General features: G+C 40.7%; 1 protein-coding gene across 2 annotated transcripts in view; it reads left to right on the top strand.

Annotated features, from left to right (window-relative positions):
- cnksr1 (connector enhancer of kinase suppressor of Ras 1) overlaps positions 1-22006 on the top strand; it is a 77210-nt gene extending 55204 nt beyond the window's left edge. For both annotated transcript variants that reach the window (XM_020526848.2, XM_048613016.1), the window contains 9 exons: positions 5847-5877; positions 7575-7747; positions 12175-12248; positions 12788-12859; positions 13180-13250; positions 15294-15373; positions 16075-16207; positions 18647-18834; positions 18934-22006. In XM_020526848.2, the coding sequence (XP_020382437.2) occupies positions 5847-5877; positions 7575-7747; positions 12175-12248; positions 12788-12859; positions 13180-13250; positions 15294-15373; positions 16075-16207; positions 18647-18834; positions 18934-19386 (1275 nt within the window). In that variant the 3' untranslated portion in view covers positions 19387-22006. The remainder of the gene's footprint in view (positions 1-5846; positions 5878-7574; positions 7748-12174; positions 12249-12787; positions 12860-13179; positions 13251-15293; positions 15374-16074; positions 16208-18646; positions 18835-18933) is intronic.
- Positions 22007-22899: the final 893 nt, after the last annotated feature.

Raw genomic sequence — 22899 nt, 5'->3', positions numbered from 1 at the left:
TCCTGGTGGTCACTATTGACCAGAAATAACTCAACCAGGCACGCACATACTGTCTACAAGATCAAGTTTGAATCTGGGTACTCTGCAGAAGATGAATCAGTTCCTGATTCCCCAAAGCCTTCATACTACTTAAAACGTACATTCCAGGAGCCTAATGGTATAATCTCCACTTGCCTTGATGTATGTAGCTCTACCAACACTGATGGTGCTTTGTGTGACCAAGGACAAATGGGCTGCTTGATTAACAGACAAACATGCCTCCTAACCACCTCTATCTCTGGCAAAATGTGGTGCCTTCTTCAAAATGCATGCAACAACCTACCATGGCTTTGAAGCATCTCCTAAAACTATGATCTCCACCACCTAGAAGGGCAAGGGAACAAGGGAAAAAAAGGATTTTGAAGGAAAAATTGTTCCATCATTTTAATTGAAAACCAGAACAAGTTCACGGATCCTTAAGTCTATTTGTGCTTCTATTCCTTACAAATTAACGCCACCTCCAAATTCTTCACCAGGTCATTCGCTATCCTGGCTCGGCTATATATCTTGCTGTTCTTTCACCATTGCTGGGTTAAAATGTTGTAACACTCTAAGTCTCAGCACTGTCAGCACGCTGCAGCCATTCAAAAAGGTGGCTTGCTACTGCAATCTCAAGGGAAATTAGGAATAGGCACCAAAGTCCTGGGATTGAATACAATAAGGTATAGCATTGATTAAATACAGAACAACATTCCTTCTATATTGCCGTATTGTTAAATAGATATACAGTTCTTTGATTAGATATAGATGGAAGTTCCTTCTACCGTGTCCTAAAAATGATTCCTAGGGCACATGCTACACTGATTAGATACAGAGTAAAGGTTTGTTTCTGTTCATGGAGAATGCTACAAAGCTGTATTTCTTTTGCATTGAGCTTCACCCCAATGCTGTAGGTGGACTATCTTATTACTATGTACCACAAGTCTGTTTGGTTTGGGAAACACCTGTAGCTTCACAGGGTGCAAAGCCACAAGTAATTTTCAGTTCCCTCACATAAATTATGAAACTTGTGAGCTGTTAGAGCTTGAGAGCTATGTGAAACTTGGCATAATCTGTAGATTGTGGAGAATGACTTCTTCAGTTAGCACACAAGTGAAGTTCTGACATCTTGAGGCGGAAAGTGGCATTAAAAGACAGCGATCAGCAGAATTAGTGCAAGTAGAATTAAGGCATCAAACTGAGGTGCTGAAGTTGTTGGAAACTTTTGGTAGTGTTAATTGCACTTGATCAGAAATCCCAAGGTGCCACCTTTTGTATATTTAAATTTTAAAAAGTACAGAAATGGATTGATATACAAACCAATCAATTAAAATTTATAATGCAGGGGACAGTATTTTTTAAGGAAGGATATTAATGGTGACACATTGGAAACAAAACTGAGGGAAGAGGAAGACTGGGCTGTGTAACTCGAACAGGATATTGAGCAACAGATTCAGTAATGCTACACATTCAGTTGCAAGTTCTCATGTACACGTGCAAAGTGAAATGTGTAGTAAGTCCTGCTAATTTATTATTAAAAGCTATTTAAATTAATTTTAACATTGTACTGGTGCTGTTTTGTTTATGTTGTTTCCATTCCTCCACCTACCCTGGAGAAATCAATAGAAGGAGTCTGTATTTTCACAAAATGCAAGGTGAATTGAACAACGTTAATTAGAGATAAGAAGTAAAATTATACCAAGCCAAAGTGAGTCAATGATGATATGTTGTATCTTAACTTTGTAGGGTTGAGGTTTCTTGACGTAAAACCTAGGGTCAGTCACCAGATATCCACTTCAACATTTGTGGGTAGTTGCCAGTTCTGTGGTATGAACTTTGGTGACTTGGGAAAAGATGTTGAACTCTCAATTTGAAGTTAAGTAAAGGTAATGACAGAGTTAAGATTCAGAGAATTGGTACCATTTGTCCCAACCACAGCCCAATGTCAGTAGTAATCTTTGCTACTTGTGGCTATTCCATCCGGACTTCTTCCTGTCTATACACTACTTTTTAAGAAATTAAATAACCTTAAAACCAGTGGTTCAACAACTAACTCACTATTTTGATGCATAGATTCATAGAGATTGACAGCACAGAAAATGGCCCTTTGGCCCAGCACATCTGCGCCAGTCAAAAATAACCACCCAACTATTTCAAATCCCTTTTCCAGCAGTTGGCCACAGGCTTATTTGCTCTGGCATCACAAGTGCACATTTAAATACTTCTTAAATGTCAGGAGGGTTTCTGCCTGTACCCCCCTTACAAGCAGTAAGTTCCAAATTCCCACCACCTTCTAGGTGAGAGAGTTTTTTTTTCCCTCACCTCTCTAAATCTCCTGCCCTTTACTTTAAATTTATGATCATTGATCCCTCAATGAAGGGGAAACGTTTCTACCTGTCTACCCTATCTATGCCCCTCATAATCTTATACATCTTAATCATGTCCCCTCTCAATCTCCTCTGCTTTAAGGAAAACAACCCCAGTCTGTCCAATCTCTCTTCAAAACTGAAACTCTCCAGCCCAGGCAACATCCTGGTAAATCTTCTTTGCACAATCTCCAGTGCTATCATATCCCTCCTAAAATTTGGGTTCCAGAACTTGGCACAGCACTTTAGCTGCAGCCTAACCAATGTTCTATACAGTTCCAGCAAAACCTCTCTGCTCTTAAATTCTTAATCTTGACTCATAAAAGTAACTATATAATATGTTGCCTTAACCATTTTATTCATTTCTCTAGATGCCTTAAATGACCGTTATATATGCACACCAAGGTCACTCCGATCCTCGGTGCTTCCCAAAGTGTTACCATTCACCAGATGTTTCCTGCTGTGTTTGTCCCATCCAAGTGCATCACCTCACACTTATCCAATTGAATTCCATTTGCCACTCATCAGTCTGTCTGACAAGCCCATCTGTATCCTTTGTTTGGAGGGATATGGGCCAAGTGCAGGCAGGTGGGATTAGTTTAGTTTGGGATTATGGTCAGCATGGACTGTATGGACTGAAGGGTCTGTTTACATGTTGGATGACTCTATAACCTCTTGTTGTGTAAGGCTATCCTCCTCACTATTTATCACCCCCATAATTTTTGTATCGAGTGTAAACTTACTGATGGACCCTCCAAATTCAAGTCTAGATCATTTATATAAGCCACAAACAGCAAAGGCCCCAACATTGAACCCTGTATGAACCCATTGGACACAGACTTCGAGTCAAAGAAACACCCCTCAACCATTACCCTCGGCTTTCCACCACTCAGCCAATTGAGGATCCAATTTGCCAAATTTCCTTGGATCCCGTGGGCTGTTACCTTTTGCTATCAGTCTCCCATGCAGGACTTTATTAAAAGCATTGCTGAAGTCCAAGTAGACTACTTAAAGCATTGCCTTCATCTACACACCTGATCACCCCTTTGAAAAATTTAATCAAGATGGTCAGACATGACCTGCTCTTAATAAAACCATGCTGACTGCTCTTGATTAAACCGTCCCTCTCATGTGCAGATTAATTCTATCCATCAGAATTGTTTCCAGTAGTTTTCCTACCACTGAGGTTAGACTGATTGGCCTATAGCTTCTTGGTTTATCCTTTGCTTCCTTTTTGAATAAGTGTACCACATTGGCTGACTTACAGTCCTCTGGAACCACTCCTGTAGCCAGAGAGGAATTGAAAATTTTTGCGAGCAGATCTTCCCTCGCCTCGCTCTACAACCTGGAATACATTTCATCTGGCCCTGGAGGTTTATCTACTTTTAAGCTGCCAGACTACTCAGAACCTCCTCTTTATCAAAAGTAATCTCATTAATTGCATCATAGACCTTCTCCCTGACTTGTATACCCGTAATTATACCAATCAGTAGTGAATATCAACTCAAAGTCTTTATTTAGAACTCTACGTACATCCTCCGGCTCGTGCACAAATTATTGCTGTGGTCTTCAATGGCCCTATTCTTTCATTCGTTATCACCTTACCCTTAATGTACCTGTACACAAGGTAGGATTTTTTAAAAATCTGCCAGTATCCTTTCGTTTCCTCTTTTAGCTTTCCTGATCTCCCTTTTATGTTCCTTTTTGTACATTCTGTACTGTCTAAAGCTTATGCTGTTTGAGCCCTCTGTATCTGCCATAAGCCTCCCTTTTTCGCTTACTCCAAAGCTGTGCATCTCTTGAATCCCCCTCCACTAGATTCCAGTTGTTCTTTTTCCTCCTTTCTTGTTCAGCACTCCCACTCACAGTACCATGAATTTGGCTCCCACTGCTTTTCCCTGCACCGTCATCTCCCCAGCAGTATCCAAGATGATATATCTATTAGAAAGGGGATGGCCACAGGGGACTCCTGCACTACCTGCCTTCCTCTACTCTGCCTGGCTGTCAGCTGTGCTCTTTCTACCTGTTCAGTCTGCACCTGCTGCATGGCCTTTTCACTGTGCAATCCATGACTCGCTCAGAATTGTGGATGCTCCACTGTGAATTACCTGCAGCTCCAGCTCTAAAATGCGGTTCGCCAGGAGCTGCAGCTAGGCACACTTCCTCCACATGTGTTCACCAAAGACATTTGAAGCTTCCATGATATGGCACACAGTACAAGAGGAATATACCAAAGGTGTATATCAGAACTTGGCTGTTGTAACTTCATTTAAGGCCGAGTCCCTCTTTTCTAAAAGAAATGCTTATGTAAAAATATCGTTAACTTAATTCTTTAACCTACATGGCTTAATTATGCTCCTTTATTATTTCACTTATTCCTGTTGTTTCTCAGTTAATCCCTTCCTCTGCAATAATACACTTTTATTTCTAAAATCATGGACCAGGTACACATAATTTTCCTGTTTTGATTTGTTTTTCCAACCAGCAGACCCCTAAAGTTGCAGGTGTTAACCTGGGACTCCCTTATCTCTGCTCAGTCAAAACGGAAGAATAAAGCCTTACAAACTGTAAGCCCTGAAAAAGGACCTTTCAAACTACTAACAACAAATAAAGTACGTCTTCTGTGCACTGAATTCCCATGGTGCACTAAATTTCCAGTATCTGTCACTCATTTGGGCTGTGCCTTCTCCCACCTGCTTGTGTGAAGTGCAATCTAATAGTGGTTATCACATTCGCTTTGCATGTGAAAGGACCCTGGTTCAAAACCAGGTAGAAGCATTTACATGCAATTGCTGGGGGCACAGTAAAGATCTGATTCCTGATTTTCCCCCTCTGTTCAATATTTTCTCAAGGTAGTCTCTGAAAGGCCTAATTCTATTGTCCTCTGTCATGTCTCAAAATTAAGCAATATCAGAAGGCCTTAATTATCATGACATTTTGAGCAGAGAAACCTATTTCCATTGTAAAACTCCAGACCCACAAGCAGCTCGTTCAGGCAACAGCAGTGATGACTGGATTTACAAATGTAAATAAACCGAGTGACTCGCTGTCTCAAAGAGCCACTAGCATTAACATGTGCTCCAAAAGACCAATACAAGCCATACTGCAACTGATGAAATAACAGGCTAACAAATCACAGTGTATTGTTTTTCTTTATATAAGAGAGGAGGAGGAAAATTTAAACAGGGGGCTGAAGAAAGCGAGGCACATGCAGGTCTGGCAAAATACCTTCCTGAAACACCATGCCTTGTGACTAACTGACCTGCTTCTCACTGTGTTGATAGCCTTGTGAAAGAATCACTTCCCCAGTCTAGAACAGAACTGTCAATATCTTGGATGCTTGGGCGTATTGGAGAGTCAGTGCAGGGCCTGGTGGGTTATTTCTTATTTGTCCATGTCTTCTAACCATGGTTAGTGTTACTGTTTTCAAGTATTTAATAACTGTGTTTCTGCCTTTCTCAGGTGCAATTACGGAACAGACGAAAGAAGAAGGGTGAGTGGAAATCTGCTTTCTGAAGTCTGAATCACTCATACCTTAATCCCACTCCAAAGTTAGCATTCACAGCCCCAGTCTCTGACTGTCAGGAACCAAATTATACTGGATATGTCTACTTTTCTTCTGATATTGTAGGTTCTTGAAGATATGATACTTGGGACAGTTCAAATAGGGTAAAGTGGGACTACAGAGGGATTTGATAATTAGAATTTAAGAATTAATGGATTAGTGGTCAGGGATCTACTGTTGTTCAGTGGGGATGGAACTTGATGGGTAAGTGGAAAGTCGTGTAACTGAGCAGAAGTTCAGACGAGGTTTAGCTGGTGGAATAATGGAGAACTTATGATGGTTACTACTGATCCAAATGCTTAGACTAACACAGTTAGTGAATTTGAATCAGTTTTTAAATTTTTAAAAATTAAATAAAATGAATATAAAGATAATATTAATGGTGACCATGAAGCCACTGGTTTATATTAAAAACTCAACAGATTTACTAAATGCCTTTAAGAAATGAAACCTGCTGCCCTTACCTAGTCTGGTCCATTTATGACTGTAGGCAGGCAGGCATGTAGTCAGGCAGCCACTGTAGGCCTCTAAAGTTTGCTGACTCTCACTTGCCCACTGATAAGGCCTAACAAGCAATGGCCTAGTGGTATTATTGCTGGACTGTTAATCCAGACACCCAGATAATGTTCTGGGGACGTGGGTACGAATCCTGCCATGGGAGATGGTAGAATTTGAATTCAATAAATATCTGGAATTAAGAGTCTAATGATGACCATTAATTCATTGTCGATTGTTGGAAAAACCCATCTGGTTCACTAATGTCCTTTAGGGAAGGAAACTGCCATCCTTACCTGGTCATGCCTACATGTGACTCCAGACCCACAGCAATGTGGTTGACTCTTAACTGGCCTCTGGGCAATTAGGGATGGGCAATAAATGCTGCCTAGCCAGCAATACCCTTATCCTGTGAATGAATAAAGAAAAAAAAATGCCATTCATTTAAAGAGAATCATAAAACAGAATGGCCCTCACAGCCATAATCTGGCATTGGATTTGGATACCACAAAGAAATTCCACACCTGGTTGACCATGCAGAGTTGTCATTACTAAAGTGGGATTACTAAAGTGGGAGAGGTAGCCCACAGACTAGTTGAGGGCCAGAGTCTAACATTGATTTGATTACTAAAGATGACTATCACCCAGTTTCCCCGTCTCCTCCATCTCTATGCTGTGGCCTGTACCCCACCACAGCACAGCCCTGGGAATCTTCAACACTGACTTCAGACCTCATGAAATATGGGCAAGGAACATCCTGCTGGTATCAACCATTATCCTCCCACAACTGATAAATCAGTATTTCTCCATGTTGGAGCACATTTAGAAGAAGCACCAAGGACAGCTAGAGGACAGAAGGACTCTGGTGCAGAACTTCAATGTTCATCACCAAAAGAGGTTATATAATACTACTACTAGTCATATGCTGAAGGATACTGCTGCCAGATTGGGCTTGTAGCTGCTGATGGGAGAACAAACACAAGGGAAGACATACCTCACCTTGTTCTCACCGACCTGTTTGTCCATTACACTTTTGATGGGAATGACCATTCTACGGTCCCTTATGGAGACAAATTCCATTCAGTTCCTCTTGAGTATGTTCTTTGATGTCATATGTTTATCTGTGACAGGAGTTGCAACTGCACTTAGTCGTAGACGGATATCATGCAGGGACCTCGGTATGGGCGAGTGTTACGGCTGGCTCTGGAAGAAGAAAGAACAATTTAGATTCATGTCACAAAAATGGAAACGCTGCTGGTTTGTGCTGAAGGGACCAAATCTATACTGGTACAACAGTGAAAATGTGAGTGTGCAAGGACAGGTACCTGTTGGGGAAGGTGTGAGGAGCTGCCTGAAAGCCTCTTTTTTTTTGAATTCTCCTGGGAATGTGGATGTTGCTGGCTGACCTGTATTTATTGCCTATCCATAGCTCCCCTTGAAAAATGGTAGTAAACTGCCTTCTTGAACCGCTGCAGTCCATGTGCTGTAGTAGACGCACAATGCTGTTAGGGAGGGAATGCTGGTTTGAGCTCTGATTCGTGAAGAAATTCCAATATTAGTCCAGGTGTAAAGGATGCCTACTCCAAGCCAGAAGGGACCGATCTTAAATATGCATCATCAAATTCAGTGCTGCGCTGAGATTTTAACCTGAGACCTGATCACAAAAGTAGTGATAGCTTTCCTACGGCTGAAGGAAGGCCCAGTTAGGTACATTTTTAAACTGCTCCTCCAGAAATAAATCTCAGACTTCCTCTGCCCCATTCTTTTCCTGTTCTGTTCCCCTACCCAACCTATGAAACATCTGCCTTGAGCCTGGAACCATTCTTGTAGTATGTAAAAAGAGCTGCCTGTGGCAAATAATAAGTCAATTAATTGTCTTACCCCAGCCATTTTTATGTGGGAAATTATGACATTGCATGTCCAAGGGGCCCTGCTGTTGCAAATCAACCAAACCCATCAGCTATCTAGATGAGGCATATGACTCACCTTGGTGTTACAATTGAATCCATTGTGGCAGAACCTGCCTGTTCAACTTGCACTCCTACAAGTGTGATAAGGAGTGTCTTGTTTGAGGAGTGAACTGAGGCTCAGTTTGGAAAGTATATCTAATTGAGCTTCTTACTAAACTTAAAACACTGCAGGGACCTTTCTGAGCCCATGTTTTAATCTACAACACCTGTAACTGTGAATACTCTGGCATTCATGGGGCACAATGGGGCCATCAACAACAGAATTGTATGTAACCACCATCTGTAATCTCACAGCCTAGTATAACCCCTATTCTACCATAGCCATTAACACTGGTTCAATGAAGAGTGCAGGCCAGCATGCCAGGAGCAGCACCAGGCATATTTAAAAATTAGGTGACAACTTGATGAAGCTGCAAACAGGACTACTTGCATGCCAAACAATGGAATCAGTATACAATAGACCCAGCAAAGCTATTCTATAACCAACAGATCAGGTCTAAACTTTGCAGCCCTACTACATCCAGTTGTGAATGTTGATGGACAAGTTAAAAAACTAACAGAAGGAGAGACTTCACAATTATCTCTAGTCTTAATAATGGCGGAGGGAGTCAGCTTGTCAGTGCAAAGGACAAAACTGATGCATTTGCATCCATTTTCAGCCATAAGTGCCAAGTGGATGATCCATTTTGGTTTCCTCATGAAGTCTCCAAAATCATAGATATCTGTCTTCAACAAATTTTGTTCACTTATCATGATCTCAAGAGACAGTTGAAGAAACATTAGTACTGCAAAGGCTATAGGTCCTAACAAAATTCCAGCAATGGTACTGAAGACTTGTGCTTCAGAACAAGCAACACCCCAAGCCAAGTACAGCTACAACACTGGCATTTACCAGCAAGATGGAAAATTGTTCAGGTTTGTCCACCAAAAGGAGGACAAATTCAACTTAGCCAATTGTCAACAAAATCAGAAATTGTTGGAAAAACTCAGCAGATCGGGCAGTAAGTGTGGAGAGAAAGCAGAGTTAACATTTCAGGTCCAGTGTCCCTGAACACACTGAACCAACTTTGGACTTGTTCAGCAATTGCCTGCTCCCTCATGCACAGTTTGGGATCTGCCAAGGCCATTTAGTTCCCAACCTCATTATAGGCCTGGTTCAAATATTGAACTCCAAAGCGAGATGAGTGACTATTGTTGACCTTAAGACTGCATATATCTGGGTATAGCATTGGGGAGTCCTAGCAAAACTGTGGAATTAATGGGAACAAGGCGGAAACGTCTCTGTTACTTGGAGTCATACCGAGTGAAAAGGAAGATGGTTGTTGGGAGGTCAGTCATTTCCCCTTTGACATCACTAAAGGAGTTTCTCAGGGCTTAGGCCCAATTATTTTCAGCTACTTCATCAATGATTTTCCTTCTGTCATGAGGTCATAAGTGGGAATGTTTGCTGATAATTGCATAATATTCAGTACCATTCTGATTCTTCAGTCACGGAAGCAGCCTCTATTCCTTTGTTCTAAATCTTTGGATAAAGTAAAGCCACCATAGTTTTGGAGGATAATCGGGGTGCTATCTCATCAGAGACTGTTAGTGGTTTAACATGAGGGTTACTGTCAGGTGAGGGGAGAGATTGATGTTTATCTTCATGGTAACCTCAGATGGTGCAGCAGTTGAACCCATGCTGTTGGTTTCACTCTACATTGCAAACCAGTTGTTCAGCCAACTGAGCTAACCTACCCCTAGTTCTGGATAGCATCCAGGCTTGAGTTGATAAGTGGCAAGTAATTCACTCCAAACAAGTGCAAGATTATGTCTTTGAGAAGAGAGAGAAGCCGACCATCGTCCCTTGAGATTTAATGGCATAACCATCACTAAATCTCCCACTGTCAACATCCTAGGGTTTACTGTTGACCAGAAACTGAACTGGATTAATCACACACCTACAGTGGTCACAACAGCAGGTCAGAGGCTTGAAATTCTGCAGTGATTAACTCGCCTCCTGGCTTCCCAAAGCTTGTCCACAATTTATATGGCACAAGTCAGGAGTGTAAGGGAATATTCTCCACTTGCTTGGATAGATGCAGCTCTAACAACATTAAGAAACTCAACACCATCCAGGACAAAGCAGCCCACTTGACTGGCCACCACTTCCATTACCTTCCATGTTTGCACTTTCACCACCAAAACATAATGGCAGCAATGCATGCAATTTATAAGATGCTTTTCAGTACCCCGCTCAGGCTCTTAGGAACATAGGAACAGGAGTAGGCCATACAGCCCTCGTGCTTGTTTCACCATTCAACGAGATCATGGCTGATGTGGCCTAACTCCATATATCTGCCTTTAGCCCAAATCCCTTAATACCTTTTGCTTTAACAAAAATTTATCTCCCAGATTTAAACTGACCCTGCCGTCCCCTCCCAATTGTGGAACAGAGTTCCAAACATCTACCATTCTTTGTGTAGCAGTGCTTCCTAACATCTCTCCTGAATTGTCTAGCCCTAGTTTTCAAACTATGCCCCCTAGTTCTAGAATTCCCAAGCAGGGGAAATAGTTTTTTTTTCCTGTTAATACCTTGAAGATTTCAATCAGATCACCTCTTTACCTTCTAAATTCCAGAGAAAACAAGTCTAATTTGTGTAATCTCTCCTCATAATTTAACCCCTGAAACTTAGCATCTTCCAAACCTGCAACCTAAACCACATAAAGGGTAAGAGATGCATGGGAACAACATGACCACCACCTGCAAGTTGCCTTCAAAGCCACACACCATCTGACATAGAACAATATTGCTATTCCTTCACCGTTTCTGGGTCAAAATTCTGTAACTCCCTCCTTAACAGTGCTGTGGGTGCACCTACAAGGTTTAATAAAGAAGGCAGCTCAGCAACACTTCCTTGAGAAGGGATAGTCTTTAAATAATGGACTAGTCAGCAATGCCCACATCCTATGACTTTTTTTAAAAAAACTGTGTCTGTGGGGCTGAGGAAGTTCTGGATGAAATCGCGCTTACACTGCAAATAAGGCAACTACCCTGAATTTCTTCAGCATTGTTTGGGATGAAGCAATTCAAGATTAAATTAAGAAACAGACTCAACAAACACTAATTCATAAATGTGAAAAATGAATTATGTGATGATCACTTGTAGCATCTTTTTTGTGAGTTTCAGTGACAAGTGTGGCTAGTGACAGGTGAGTATTCCCACAATTGAGAATGGGAATGGCCCATGGCAAGTCTCTCACTCCCTACCTCTCTGCATCCACTCATTAGCATTTGACTGGCGTTTGGAGATCACTGCAGTTATTGGCAACACATAACAGGAGTTGTTTCATACCCTGGTGTAGCTTGTATGTCAGTGAATGGTGCATCACACCCCCATGCCATTACCACTTGAATTCCCTGACATCTTCCTGTTCCTCCTCCTTACCTCACTGACCAGCTTTAATTGAGACTGGAACTCTGAGTAATGGGGTCCACTCTCAATTAGCTGGTATGAGTGATTTCTTGTTTTTGCACTGAGATCAGAGTCCGTGTCTTGCTGGAATGGGGTAGAGAGGATAAAATGTTGCATTTGGTTTGGGGATGGTTTTTGTTCTGGCCGCATGGGGTAAGAAAATTAGTTAATGCATGCTTAAAAGGTTCAGAGGAAGGTCTGTTGGCTGAACTGTAAGGGTGAAAAGAAAGGGATGAAACAAATTGAAGTAAATTAATGCTTGTGGTGAAACTGTTTCTGAATAACTTGTTTGTGGTTCCTGAAAGGATGAGAAAGCTGAGGGATTAATCAAATTGATTTCATATTCGGTGGAGGCAGCTGGAGAGCACAAAAGAAAATTGTAAGTGTCTGAGACCCCTCTCCCCTTTTATATTGTGTACATCAGTGAATGTAAATTGTAGGTGGTGTGATCCGATATTGAGAGGACAGGGGAGTAATGCTTCCCATACACTTGGCACCAGTTCAGGAAAATTCTGGTAACAGGCTGCCTGATAGTTGCCTTGACTACAGTTGACAGGTAGCTTGGGAGAAGTAACAAGGGCAACAGAATGACCTAGAATTGGGGAGGGGCTGTGTATATTCTCCACCAAAACCTCTCTATACTGAGCAACAAGAGAGAATAACACAAAGTAGCTAAAGTTTCTCTGTTTGCTGTATTGAAACCTATTTATGATTTTAACCATATCTGTTCTGATTTTAATTCTGGTCAATATTTTATGCACTCTTTCCAAAATTCATCAAGTCAAGAGGGGAGTGAACACAATGTGATTGTGTGCCAAGTGTAAACACTCTGTGTCAAGGACCTTGTAGGGTGGTAGAGGGTTATATCATCCTGTGTATCTTAATTTTTAGTCAAACTGTCTTCCCCTCTCTCGGCAGTGTATTCCAGCTTTGTCACCAGAAGTTCAAGTCCTTTGTCTTTTCAGCAGACAATGTAGATGAAATGAGGAAGTAAGTAGTGCTCTTGATACAGCTGAAGTGGTATAGCTGTAAACTCTTAACATTGCATGTCATGCACTTAAAAAAAAGACTAAATTGAACATATAGATTGACAAGTGCTTATTCTATCTCCTGGAATATAATAAAGCAGCCTAGAGTTTTTGCCTTTGATGTGTGGTTGGAGATGGCTTCTTGCACCCTGTATCCTAGGAAACAATACCTCATGTCAGTGCTAACACTCCATATTTCAGCGATGACACATCCCTTGCTGTGCTTTTTTGCTCAGTGCAGTCTGTGGTGTCTCTGCTCCTAACTTTGTTCTTAATATATAGGTGGATTAACAGCCTCATCAGTGCCATTCAAAAGTACAAAACTGAGAAACCCTCTGAAAACAAAGAGGAAGGTAAGAAGCTCAAGGCAGAAAAACTTCCAGAGTTCCCGCCGAACTCTGAATCAATAAAATGTGTGTGTTGAATATAGCAGGAACTGGAGCCCAGCAATTGTTGCACAATCCTATACTGATTCACAGATATTGGTTCCCTGGGAAAAGCAACCTGTTTGAATTTATAATTGATAACATACTGCATTCATTGTAGCACGTGTGCAGAGTGATAATGAACCAGTGCAATTACAGGCGTTCAAAGTGTGCCATTAACAATATGATAAATAAATACATCTTTGAATAAATACTTTGCTGTACTTGATACTGAAACGTGGAGCATAGATTCCCAGATTCTTAGAGTTCACTGAAGTGCCAGCATACATAAAGTTCTGAAGTGGAGCTTCAACCCATGATTTTGTAATCCAGAAATCTGATTGCTACCCATTAACCAACCTAAAACTGACTATCTTTTCCAGACATACTTATTCATACAGTGTGGCATCACAGATCAGGTGCAGACCTGCAGATGTCTTGTTCTCAAAATCAAGATCATTGTTTTCATTGAATGTATCTTCTGTATTTAACTCTCCACCCTCCCCACTCACAATACCTGACCTTTTGCTGATGTCCTGACTTTCATTGGAATATAGATTCCATATGCTGTGGATACTTTCTCCAGTACCTCACCAACATGACCATTGTCCATTGCCAACAGTGTGAATTTTGGGTGGTGATTGGATTTGGAACAGTTATCACAAATCTTGCCTTTTGTGAGATTTAGCAACCAAACACTTCCCTAGCTAGGATCAATTAATTCAGCATTTGCTGGTCAAACCTGGGAATTTCCTAGTCTATCTGGCCATCTCCTTTTTGAATACACTGTGCCACTGGAGTCCCACTAGAAATAGTGGAATCAATCTTTATCTTGTTTTGGGAAAGGTTGGATCAGGGTTATTAATGTTATCATGGGTGATGTTGTTGACTTGCTTGCCGAGCTGGCTTGTTCTTGTTCAGATGTTTCATCACCATGCAAGGTGACATCATCAGTGGAGCCTCCGACCAAGCGATGTTATTCTACTCCACTTGGAATTTATACTGTTTGGTCCGTTGTGGTGAGTAGTGTTATTTCCGGTTTTGATCTGTATGGGGTTTGAATATGGGGTCCAATTCTATCTGTTTGTCGTTTGCATTACGGATGGAGAACCATGCCTCTAGGAATTCCCGTGCGTGCCTATGTTTGGCTTGGGCTACTATGGTTACCTTGTCCCAGTTAAACTGATGGCCTTCATTATCTGAGTGTTCCGATATTAAGTAGAGTTTGTCATGCCATCTTGCTGTTAGTTGATGTTCATGTGTTCTGATGGCTAGTTTCTTCCTGTCTGTCCGATTACCATGCAATGACTGCCACAAACATTTCATTGGACAGACTGGAAGGAAACTAGCCTCAGAATACATGAACATCAACTAACAGCAAGACGGCACGACAAACTCTACTTAATATCGGAACACTCAGACAATGAAGGCCATCAGTTTAACTGGGACAAGGTAACCATAGTAGCCCAAGTCAAACATAGACACACACCGGAAATCCTAGAGGCATGGTTCTCCACCCGTAATGCAATCAACAAACATATAGAATTGGACCCCATATTCAAACCCATACAGATCAAAACCGCAAATGACACTATTCGCCATAACGGACCATACAGTATAAATTCCAAGCGGAGTAGAATAACATCGCTTCAGCGGAGGCTCCATTGATAATTTCACCTAGCATGGTGACGAAACGTCTGAACGAGAACAAGCCAGTTCAGTGATGAAATCAACAACCTCACCCACAACCTGAGCTACAGATCTTGCCAAAACTTTAAATGTTCTCATGGGGTCTGGGGATAAAATGTATTTTCTTTGTTGTAATACATATTCCTGCCAAATGGGGGGGATGTAGTACCATCTATGTTGAGTGTAGCTCTACTGCACTCCCAAGCTTGTATTTAAAAAAAAATGACATGTTGTTGTGTTTGATTTTGCTTTTGTTAAAACTGATTACCTGTCTCACTGCAGACTGCTGGAGTGAGACAGAGACTGAAGAATGTGATGATTCTCCAGAAATAACTGGCACTCCTCGATCCAAATCCTACATTGTAAGTACTGTCAAATTTGAAATGAATAGAAAATAGGCAAAGAAAACATTCAACATTGTTTCAAAGTAAGCTGAATGAGGGAAAGGACCACGAATACTAGAGGTGATGCAGTAGCCTGCCAGTGGGTGTAAAAGATGCTGTGCGGCACTGACTTGCAGGACTAGGTAACACCTGACTTAAGTGTGGAATCTAATGCAATGCACTCTCTGCAGGAAGAAATACAGTCTCTTTCTGATCTGACCAGTCAGTACATCATAGTTCCTGCCCTCTTCTCCTCATTCCTCCACCCCCATTACTCTCTTGAATCTTCTGAAGGTTGTTATTCTCTTGTGGGTTACTGTTCTGTGGGTACTAATTGCTCCCTGAGACCTTGCCCTTGTAATCAATCTCCTGTATGACTAAATACTGAGAGCATTGATGGGATATTCAACAACAGGCCCAATGTTCTGCATTACCTGATGTTCATACATGGGGAATATTCAGTGGTTGTCATGATTAGCTGCTAAACCTGCCTTTAGAAAGGGATAAGAGATGGGAGGGAGTAGAATAAAGGGAGAAGGAAAGGGGAGGATAGAAGGAAGGAATTGATTGTTAGAGAATTGAAAATGCTTAATTTGTCAATAATAATATACTTTCATGAGTACTTAGCCAAACAGTAGCTAATAATTGTCACAATGAATCATGCCTTCATTTGTTTGTAGAGGAGCAGCGATCTTTCACCTACCGAACAATTCAGACATTCATCAGGTAACTACGGACAAGTTGGACGCAGTGGAGACACTGGCCGTCTTAGTGTGCCATCCAGCCCCAGTAAGGAGAGGAAGCCTTTTCCAGGTAGGAGCAATTGGACAAATCCTCAAAGCTGCTGATAGAATGTGTCTTTCAAGAAAATCTCATCTCTTCAAGATAATCTGAGTCTACTTGCCCCCATCCACTTTCCATACTCAAATGTTCACTGACAAATTAAATATATTCCATTCCTCATCAGTCAATTCCTCCCTCTGCTCTTCCTCCTTTCTCTCTGTGTCTCAGGTTCAGTGCCACTGTTTCTGTGTTCTCTTAACACAATTGGTGACATGAGCTTCTGGTTATATTTTGAAAACAGCTACAATGGTGGGATCTATCTGGCAAAGTTTCCAGATATTTCCTATCCAGAAAAGCAAGACAAGATCAATGTGGTCATCTGCCATCTCATCAGCTTGCTCAAACATCAGCAAAGTGATGGTAGGAGTCACCAACAATGTTATTAAGTGGCACTTATGCGCAAGTAATATGCTCTGTTTGGATTCAGTGAGGCAGACTCTGCTCCAGACCTCATTCCAATCTTTCTCCAGATATGGACAAAAACCTGGATTGTAGAGATCAGGCAAGAGTGACTTCCGTTAACATCAATGCAGTATTTGACTGAATTTGGCCACAAGGAATCAGTAAAATTGAAGTTGATGTAAATCTGGGAGAAACCACTTCACTATTTAGAATCATACCTAACAACAAAGAAAGATGGTTGCAGTGTTCTAAACACAACCATCTTCATAAGCTTACCCAAAGATCTTTTTCTCCACAATAACATCAGAAATGGGGATGTTCACTGACAGTTACAAAGCAGTACAGTTCTGTTGCAATTCCCTGGCTAATGAAGCAGTGCATACACATGTGCAGCATACTTGGACAACATCCATGTTTAGGCTGATAACGGTCAAGTATCATTTGCACCACTCAAGTGTCAGTCAATGACCATTTCAAAAAAAAAGTCTAACAACTTCCCTTGTTATTAAATCACATTAACAACACTGAACCCTGTACCATCTATGGTCATTATTGGCCAGAAACATAATAAACAGCCACATAAATGCTGTGGTGTCTAGGGCAGTTTGGAAGCTTAGTATTCTGCAGCAAGTGACTCATCTCCTGCTTCCCCAAAACTTTACCATCACCTACAAAAGTTTAAGTGAGGAACGTGATGGAATATTATACACTTGCCTGAATAAGTGGGTCTCTAACAATTCCTGAAGCTTAACACTACCAGTATGGAGCAGCCGACTTGATTGAGGCACTCAATTCACTACTTTAAAGACTCACACCATCCAATGCCAGCACAATGTGGCTACAGAAACCTATCAAACTTTTTTAACAGCCCCTCCCAAACAGACTACCACTTAGAGGACAAGGTTAACATGTGGAACATCAACTCAAAGGTCCCCTGCAAGTTAAATAACTGCCCTTACTAGGAAATATATTGCAGTTCCTTTATTATTACTGGATCAAATATCTAGAACAATTGTGGGAGTACCTTCACACGAGCAGTATTGTTTGAAGAAAGCAGTTCACCATCACTTTCATGGGCAATTAGGGAGTGGTAATAAATGCTGAACTTAACAGCAAAGCTCACATCCCATGAATGATTAAAATTAAAGAGAAACATCCTCTACCATCATCCAACAGTAGGATTGCCCTCACCTGATTCAACTCTTATTTTTCTTATTGTGGTCAGGAGCTTAGCAAAACTGATCCTCTTTTGTTTCCTGTTTGTTGCCCCTGGAATAACCCCCTCCCCTCGCCAACACAAATATCTATCCACAACCCTTTCCTTTTCCTACAATCTGCTGCCATGCACAAGAAGAGGATTGCATTGGGCTGTTGTTTCTGTCTCTGCATTGTTAAATCATTTCCTGGCTTTCATTGTTTAGATCTACAGATAGGAAATAAGCTCCTAGGTGAGGTATTTGTAACTGGTCAATATCAGTTGAAATGCACTCCCGAATTAGCACTTTGGGGGATGTGAGCAAAATCTATGTACCTGGACAAGTAGAATTCTACAGAACTACTTCTTGTTGAGTGAGGACCAGTTCCAGAACAGCCTCAGTGGAAGCTTTGCATTGAATTTATAAACAGATGTCTGTTTCCTTAGGGTCACAAATTTCTGCCACTTCAAACTTTTTAGTTCACACCTAAAAAATATTCCACACAATTAATTAAGGTTTAGTTTCCTCTAGTAGTGACTGATCAACTTATCGGAATTTAACATGTTTGTGAATTCATTCAATGTAGCCGTAAGTCGATTATTTTCATGTGATCAATAAGATATTTGGGTTTTCCAGGGATATAGTAGTCCATTCATATGAATCAATTTTGACCACCTTAGATAAAGTGGTTTAAAAAAAAGCCAAAGGAATTCCAGGACCTTGAATTTCCACTTTATACAACTGTTAGGAAACAAGATTTTTCAGTGTCTGTTATGGAAGCTTACTGAAGTTTCTGTCCATTTGTTTTTAGAACCTGGTCAAGGCTCAAATGACGAGCTGGAGACATTAATAAGAGTCTTGCAGCAGGAAGGTGTGTCACTGATCGGTAAGGAGCAACCCTTTCACAAAGATTACCATTCGTCATTCATCAGACGAAACAAGAATCCCATCATCAATGAGAAAGCACATTATCTGAGAACACTGCAGAGCACACTGAAGGCATGTGATTAGATTAATACCATTGTGTGGTTTGTCTGCATTGTGATTTTTGAAATTTTTTACAGTAATCACTAATCCTTATTATTTGGATATTTTCAGGCAAAGATAGTAGATTTACAATCCATTAATAAGATCCTGGAGGATCCGAATTTAACAGCAGAAAAGTTTCGAATTTGGAAAGACAAAAACCAGGAGCTACTGGCAGACATCCGGAAGGTTCAGCAGATTGCAACTGAAGGATGGGAAGAGGGAGCCAAGCAGTTAGCTCCTGAATCAGGAGCGTTTATGACAGAAATGGGAATGGGTGCCTCAGAAAATCCTTTACCTTGTTCTGATATGGAACCAATGTCAGCAGAAATCTCAGCATCCCTGTCTGATATGGAATTGGAGAACATAAAAAGACACTGTACAGACAGTGCGTCTTCAAAACTGGGAATTGGAGAAGACAATTGTATAGAAGGGTTGAATTGCCAACCAGAATCTGGCACAGACAGGACTCAGAGCTGTCCCAAATCGTCTAGCAACTCAAGATCTGTACTATGGCAGCCTTAAGATCAGACCAGATCAATGAGGAACAAGAGAAATGAACCCCTATGTATGAGCATGAAGCTAAGCCTTGTTTATTCAGCTCATTGCCCTGAACAAATTGAACAAATTTGGCAGTCTCCCAGTACTAATGTTCATATGTCTCTTAAGACTATTTCATTGAACAATATCATTATTAAGCATGATCCTATATTCAGTTGGTAATCACATGTGCACTTCTAGTGCAGACTGCTGGATTGTGATTAGGAGAGGATGCTGTGGCTGATTGTTCTCTCTTTTACCTTATTGCCAACCAAGGGTGGCACAGTGGTTAGCACTGCTGCCTTACAGTACCAGGAACATGGGTTCACAGGTTAGATAGATTGGCCATGCTAAATTGCCCGTAGTATCCAGGCATGTGCAGCCTAGGTGAATTAGCAGTGAAATGCAGGACTGTGGGGATAGGGGGTGTATTTGGGTGGAATGCACTTGGAGGGTTGGTGTGGACTCGATTGGCCAAATAGCCTGCTTCCACACTGTACGGGTCCTATGATTCTATCCTTGAGTACTAAGACCAATTTTAACATACTTAAAACTAAATCAGGTGAGACCAGCTAACAGTAGAGAATGATAGTCAAATATTGTACTTCTTCTGGATACTGTACTCTTTAAAGGATCAGTTTGAACCTTTAAATTCTCCTAAACTTTATGCTGAAGATATTCTGTTTGGTGCCATTCTCAACTTGTTATTCTGTCTCTCTCCTCGTCCATAAAGAAACAATTCACTCTAGCAAAAAGGATGTAGAGGCACTGGAGAAGCTGTGGAATAGGTTAACGAGGAAACAAATGGGTGAGTTTACATATAGGGAAAGGATTAATAGGCTGTGTCTATTGTCTCCAAAAAAGGAGTGAGCAATGACCTAATTCTGCTGCTGCTGTTTGTAACTACTCCTGTTAGGAAATCTTTTATGGTATGCCTCACTTACCTTGTACTAGTTTCTTGCATCCATTGCAGCTTGTCAGTAATCACTCCGACATCCATCAATTCTGCTGCCTTCCACTTTGCCTTAGACCTTTTCAATTCTAAGCAAATAGCTGAAATACTGACATTTTCTTGTCAGGATGTCATTCTTTAGTGTTCTGTTTGCTCTTTCAATTTAACGCATCTCATTTGTTTTTGATCCATAAATGGAATTTTTAGCGTGCATCCTGGCATCCATATTTCATGCACCTTCATGTTCTTCCGTGAATCTTTATATAATTGCCCACATTTCTGAGGCATACAGAAAAGTGGATAGAGTATGATATCTTGTGAGCTTTCCTGTTGATACATCCTTGCAATCACTTTGGCAGTCTCTAATCTAATATATACATCAGATCTGGCATCTTCAGTTATCATTTGTCCTAAAGAGACAAACTTAAGTACTTGTTCCAGGATGACACTGTTTATTTCAATCTTCATTTTAGTTTCTTCTAATTATTCTGTTGAACCACCATTGTTTTGTCTTTTTGGTGTTCGTACTCAAGTCATATTCTAAATTTCTGTAATTTCTGTTATCTCTTCTAATTCTGTTTCTCCAAAGGCTTTTAGAAATTCCGTTGTTACTGCATCAATACCTGGGACTTTTCCTGTATTCACTAATTTCAGAGCATTCTTTACTTTTCAAAACTAATTTTTGGTTATTGTTGCCTCTTCACCTTGAGGAGTACCTCAACTTGGATCATTGTGTGTGTGCGTATATATAATATATATATAAAATTTATGTATTCTGTCCACCTTTATTGGAGCCTAATAGAGATCTTTAATTTTTTTGTAATTATGCCAATCTTTTGATAGCATGGATAAAAAGGGAATGTTTCCTCTTGGGGTGGGGAAGAGCATCATTAGAGGTCATCAATACAAGATAGTCACTAAGAAATTCAAAAGGAATACTGAAGAAACTTGCAGTGTGGATTTTGCCACCACAGTTGAAGTGAATACTATAGGTGCATTTAAGGGGTTGCCAGAAAAGTGCATAAGGGAGAAGGGAATAGTGGGTTACTGTGATAGATTGTAGATGATGTTGAATGGATGGCTAAAATTGAGCATGACAATGGCATGGATTGGTTGGGCCAAATGGCCCATTCCTGTGCCATATATCTTTGGTAATCCTATGATGTACACTTTCATGGGCAGCAGTAGTGGTATCTTGCTGCTTTCCTGCACGAGTCTGATTTCTGAATAAGTGTTGGTTATGTATTAGGTAAATGATCATAAAATAACTTGGAGAATACTGGGGAGACTCGTGACTGGTTAACTCCTGACTACAGCTAGGTACAGTATACAAGACATAATAGTCGTGGTATCCAGTACTTAAGTGATCAAAACATGACATAGCAATTATGAAGTTGACCTCAATAAACCTGGCATCCAAATGTGTTCACAAACAACATTCAGCGCCCAGATGCTCATACTGTGGGTTGACTCCAAAGCAGAACAGTAAGCCATTTTTTCAGGACAAATGAGTATGGTCAATGAATGCTACATCACTTGTACTACTAAGAAGTTTTAATGTTTTGACTTTGAGTGATTTGGTTGCTATTGGAAAATAAATTAAAGTTATACACTGTATATATTACTTTAATAAACCTGAAAACATTAAATGTATTTTACCTTGTTTCCTTCTGTTCTCAACTTTAATGGGATTGAGTGTTCTATCTCTGGATTGGACACTGATGTGTGCAATGCAGTAAATACATAATAGGACAAAAACCTTTTGACAATTTTAAACATGACATTCGACCAACATATCTTGGGAAATTAAGAAAAGGGCTTAAGGAAAATTTCTTCATTAGTGTTTTTAAAACTTGAACTTGCAAAGCCAAGTGAAAACCAATGCTGTCAAGAGAAGCAACAGAAATAATGCAGACCTGAAAGAGTTATGAATATTTTAGCTTTTGAAGACTAAACCTTGGATTAAAGGTGAAGCACAGTGTTCCAATAACATCCAACATCTTTTTCTGGAAAGCTGGGTGGCACAGTGGTTAGCACTGCGGTTCGATCCCAGCCATGCGCGACTATCTGTGTGGGTTTTGCACGTTCTCCCTGTGTTTGCATGGGTTTTCTCCCTCAGTCCAAAGATATGCAGGTTAGGTGGATTGGCCAAGCTAAATTGTCTGTAGTGTCCAGGGACATGCAGGCTAGATGGATTAGCCATGGGAAATGCAGAGTTACAGGGATAGGTTGGGAAGGGGAGTGTCTGTGTGGGACACCGTTTGGGGAGTCAGTGTGACTCGATGAGCTGAATGGCCTGCTTCCACACTGTTGAGATTCTATGATTCTACAATGAACTTCAGTGGAAAATTACTGGAGAAAATGAAAGAAAGATGGATTCAAATCATAGCTTAAAGAATAGGTTTGTATTTTTTAATTGAATGGTGTGGTCAATATTAAACTAGGCATTTTGTGAAAAATGGTATAAAATGTTAAATATGTAAGATCTTTATTGCAGGCGTGAGAGACTAATGAAAGGATTGAGATCTCAAGAAGAGAGCCTGATT

The sequence above is a fragment of the Rhincodon typus genome, chromosome 27 (genome assembly GCF_021869965.1).
Source record: "Rhincodon typus isolate 14 chromosome 27, sRhiTyp1.1, whole genome shotgun sequence".
NCBI classification, from domain to species: Eukaryota; Metazoa; Chordata; class Chondrichthyes; order Orectolobiformes; family Rhincodontidae; genus Rhincodon; species Rhincodon typus.
Note: the sequence above shows the minus strand (reverse complement) of the source record. Positions and strands in the feature narration are given on the sequence as shown.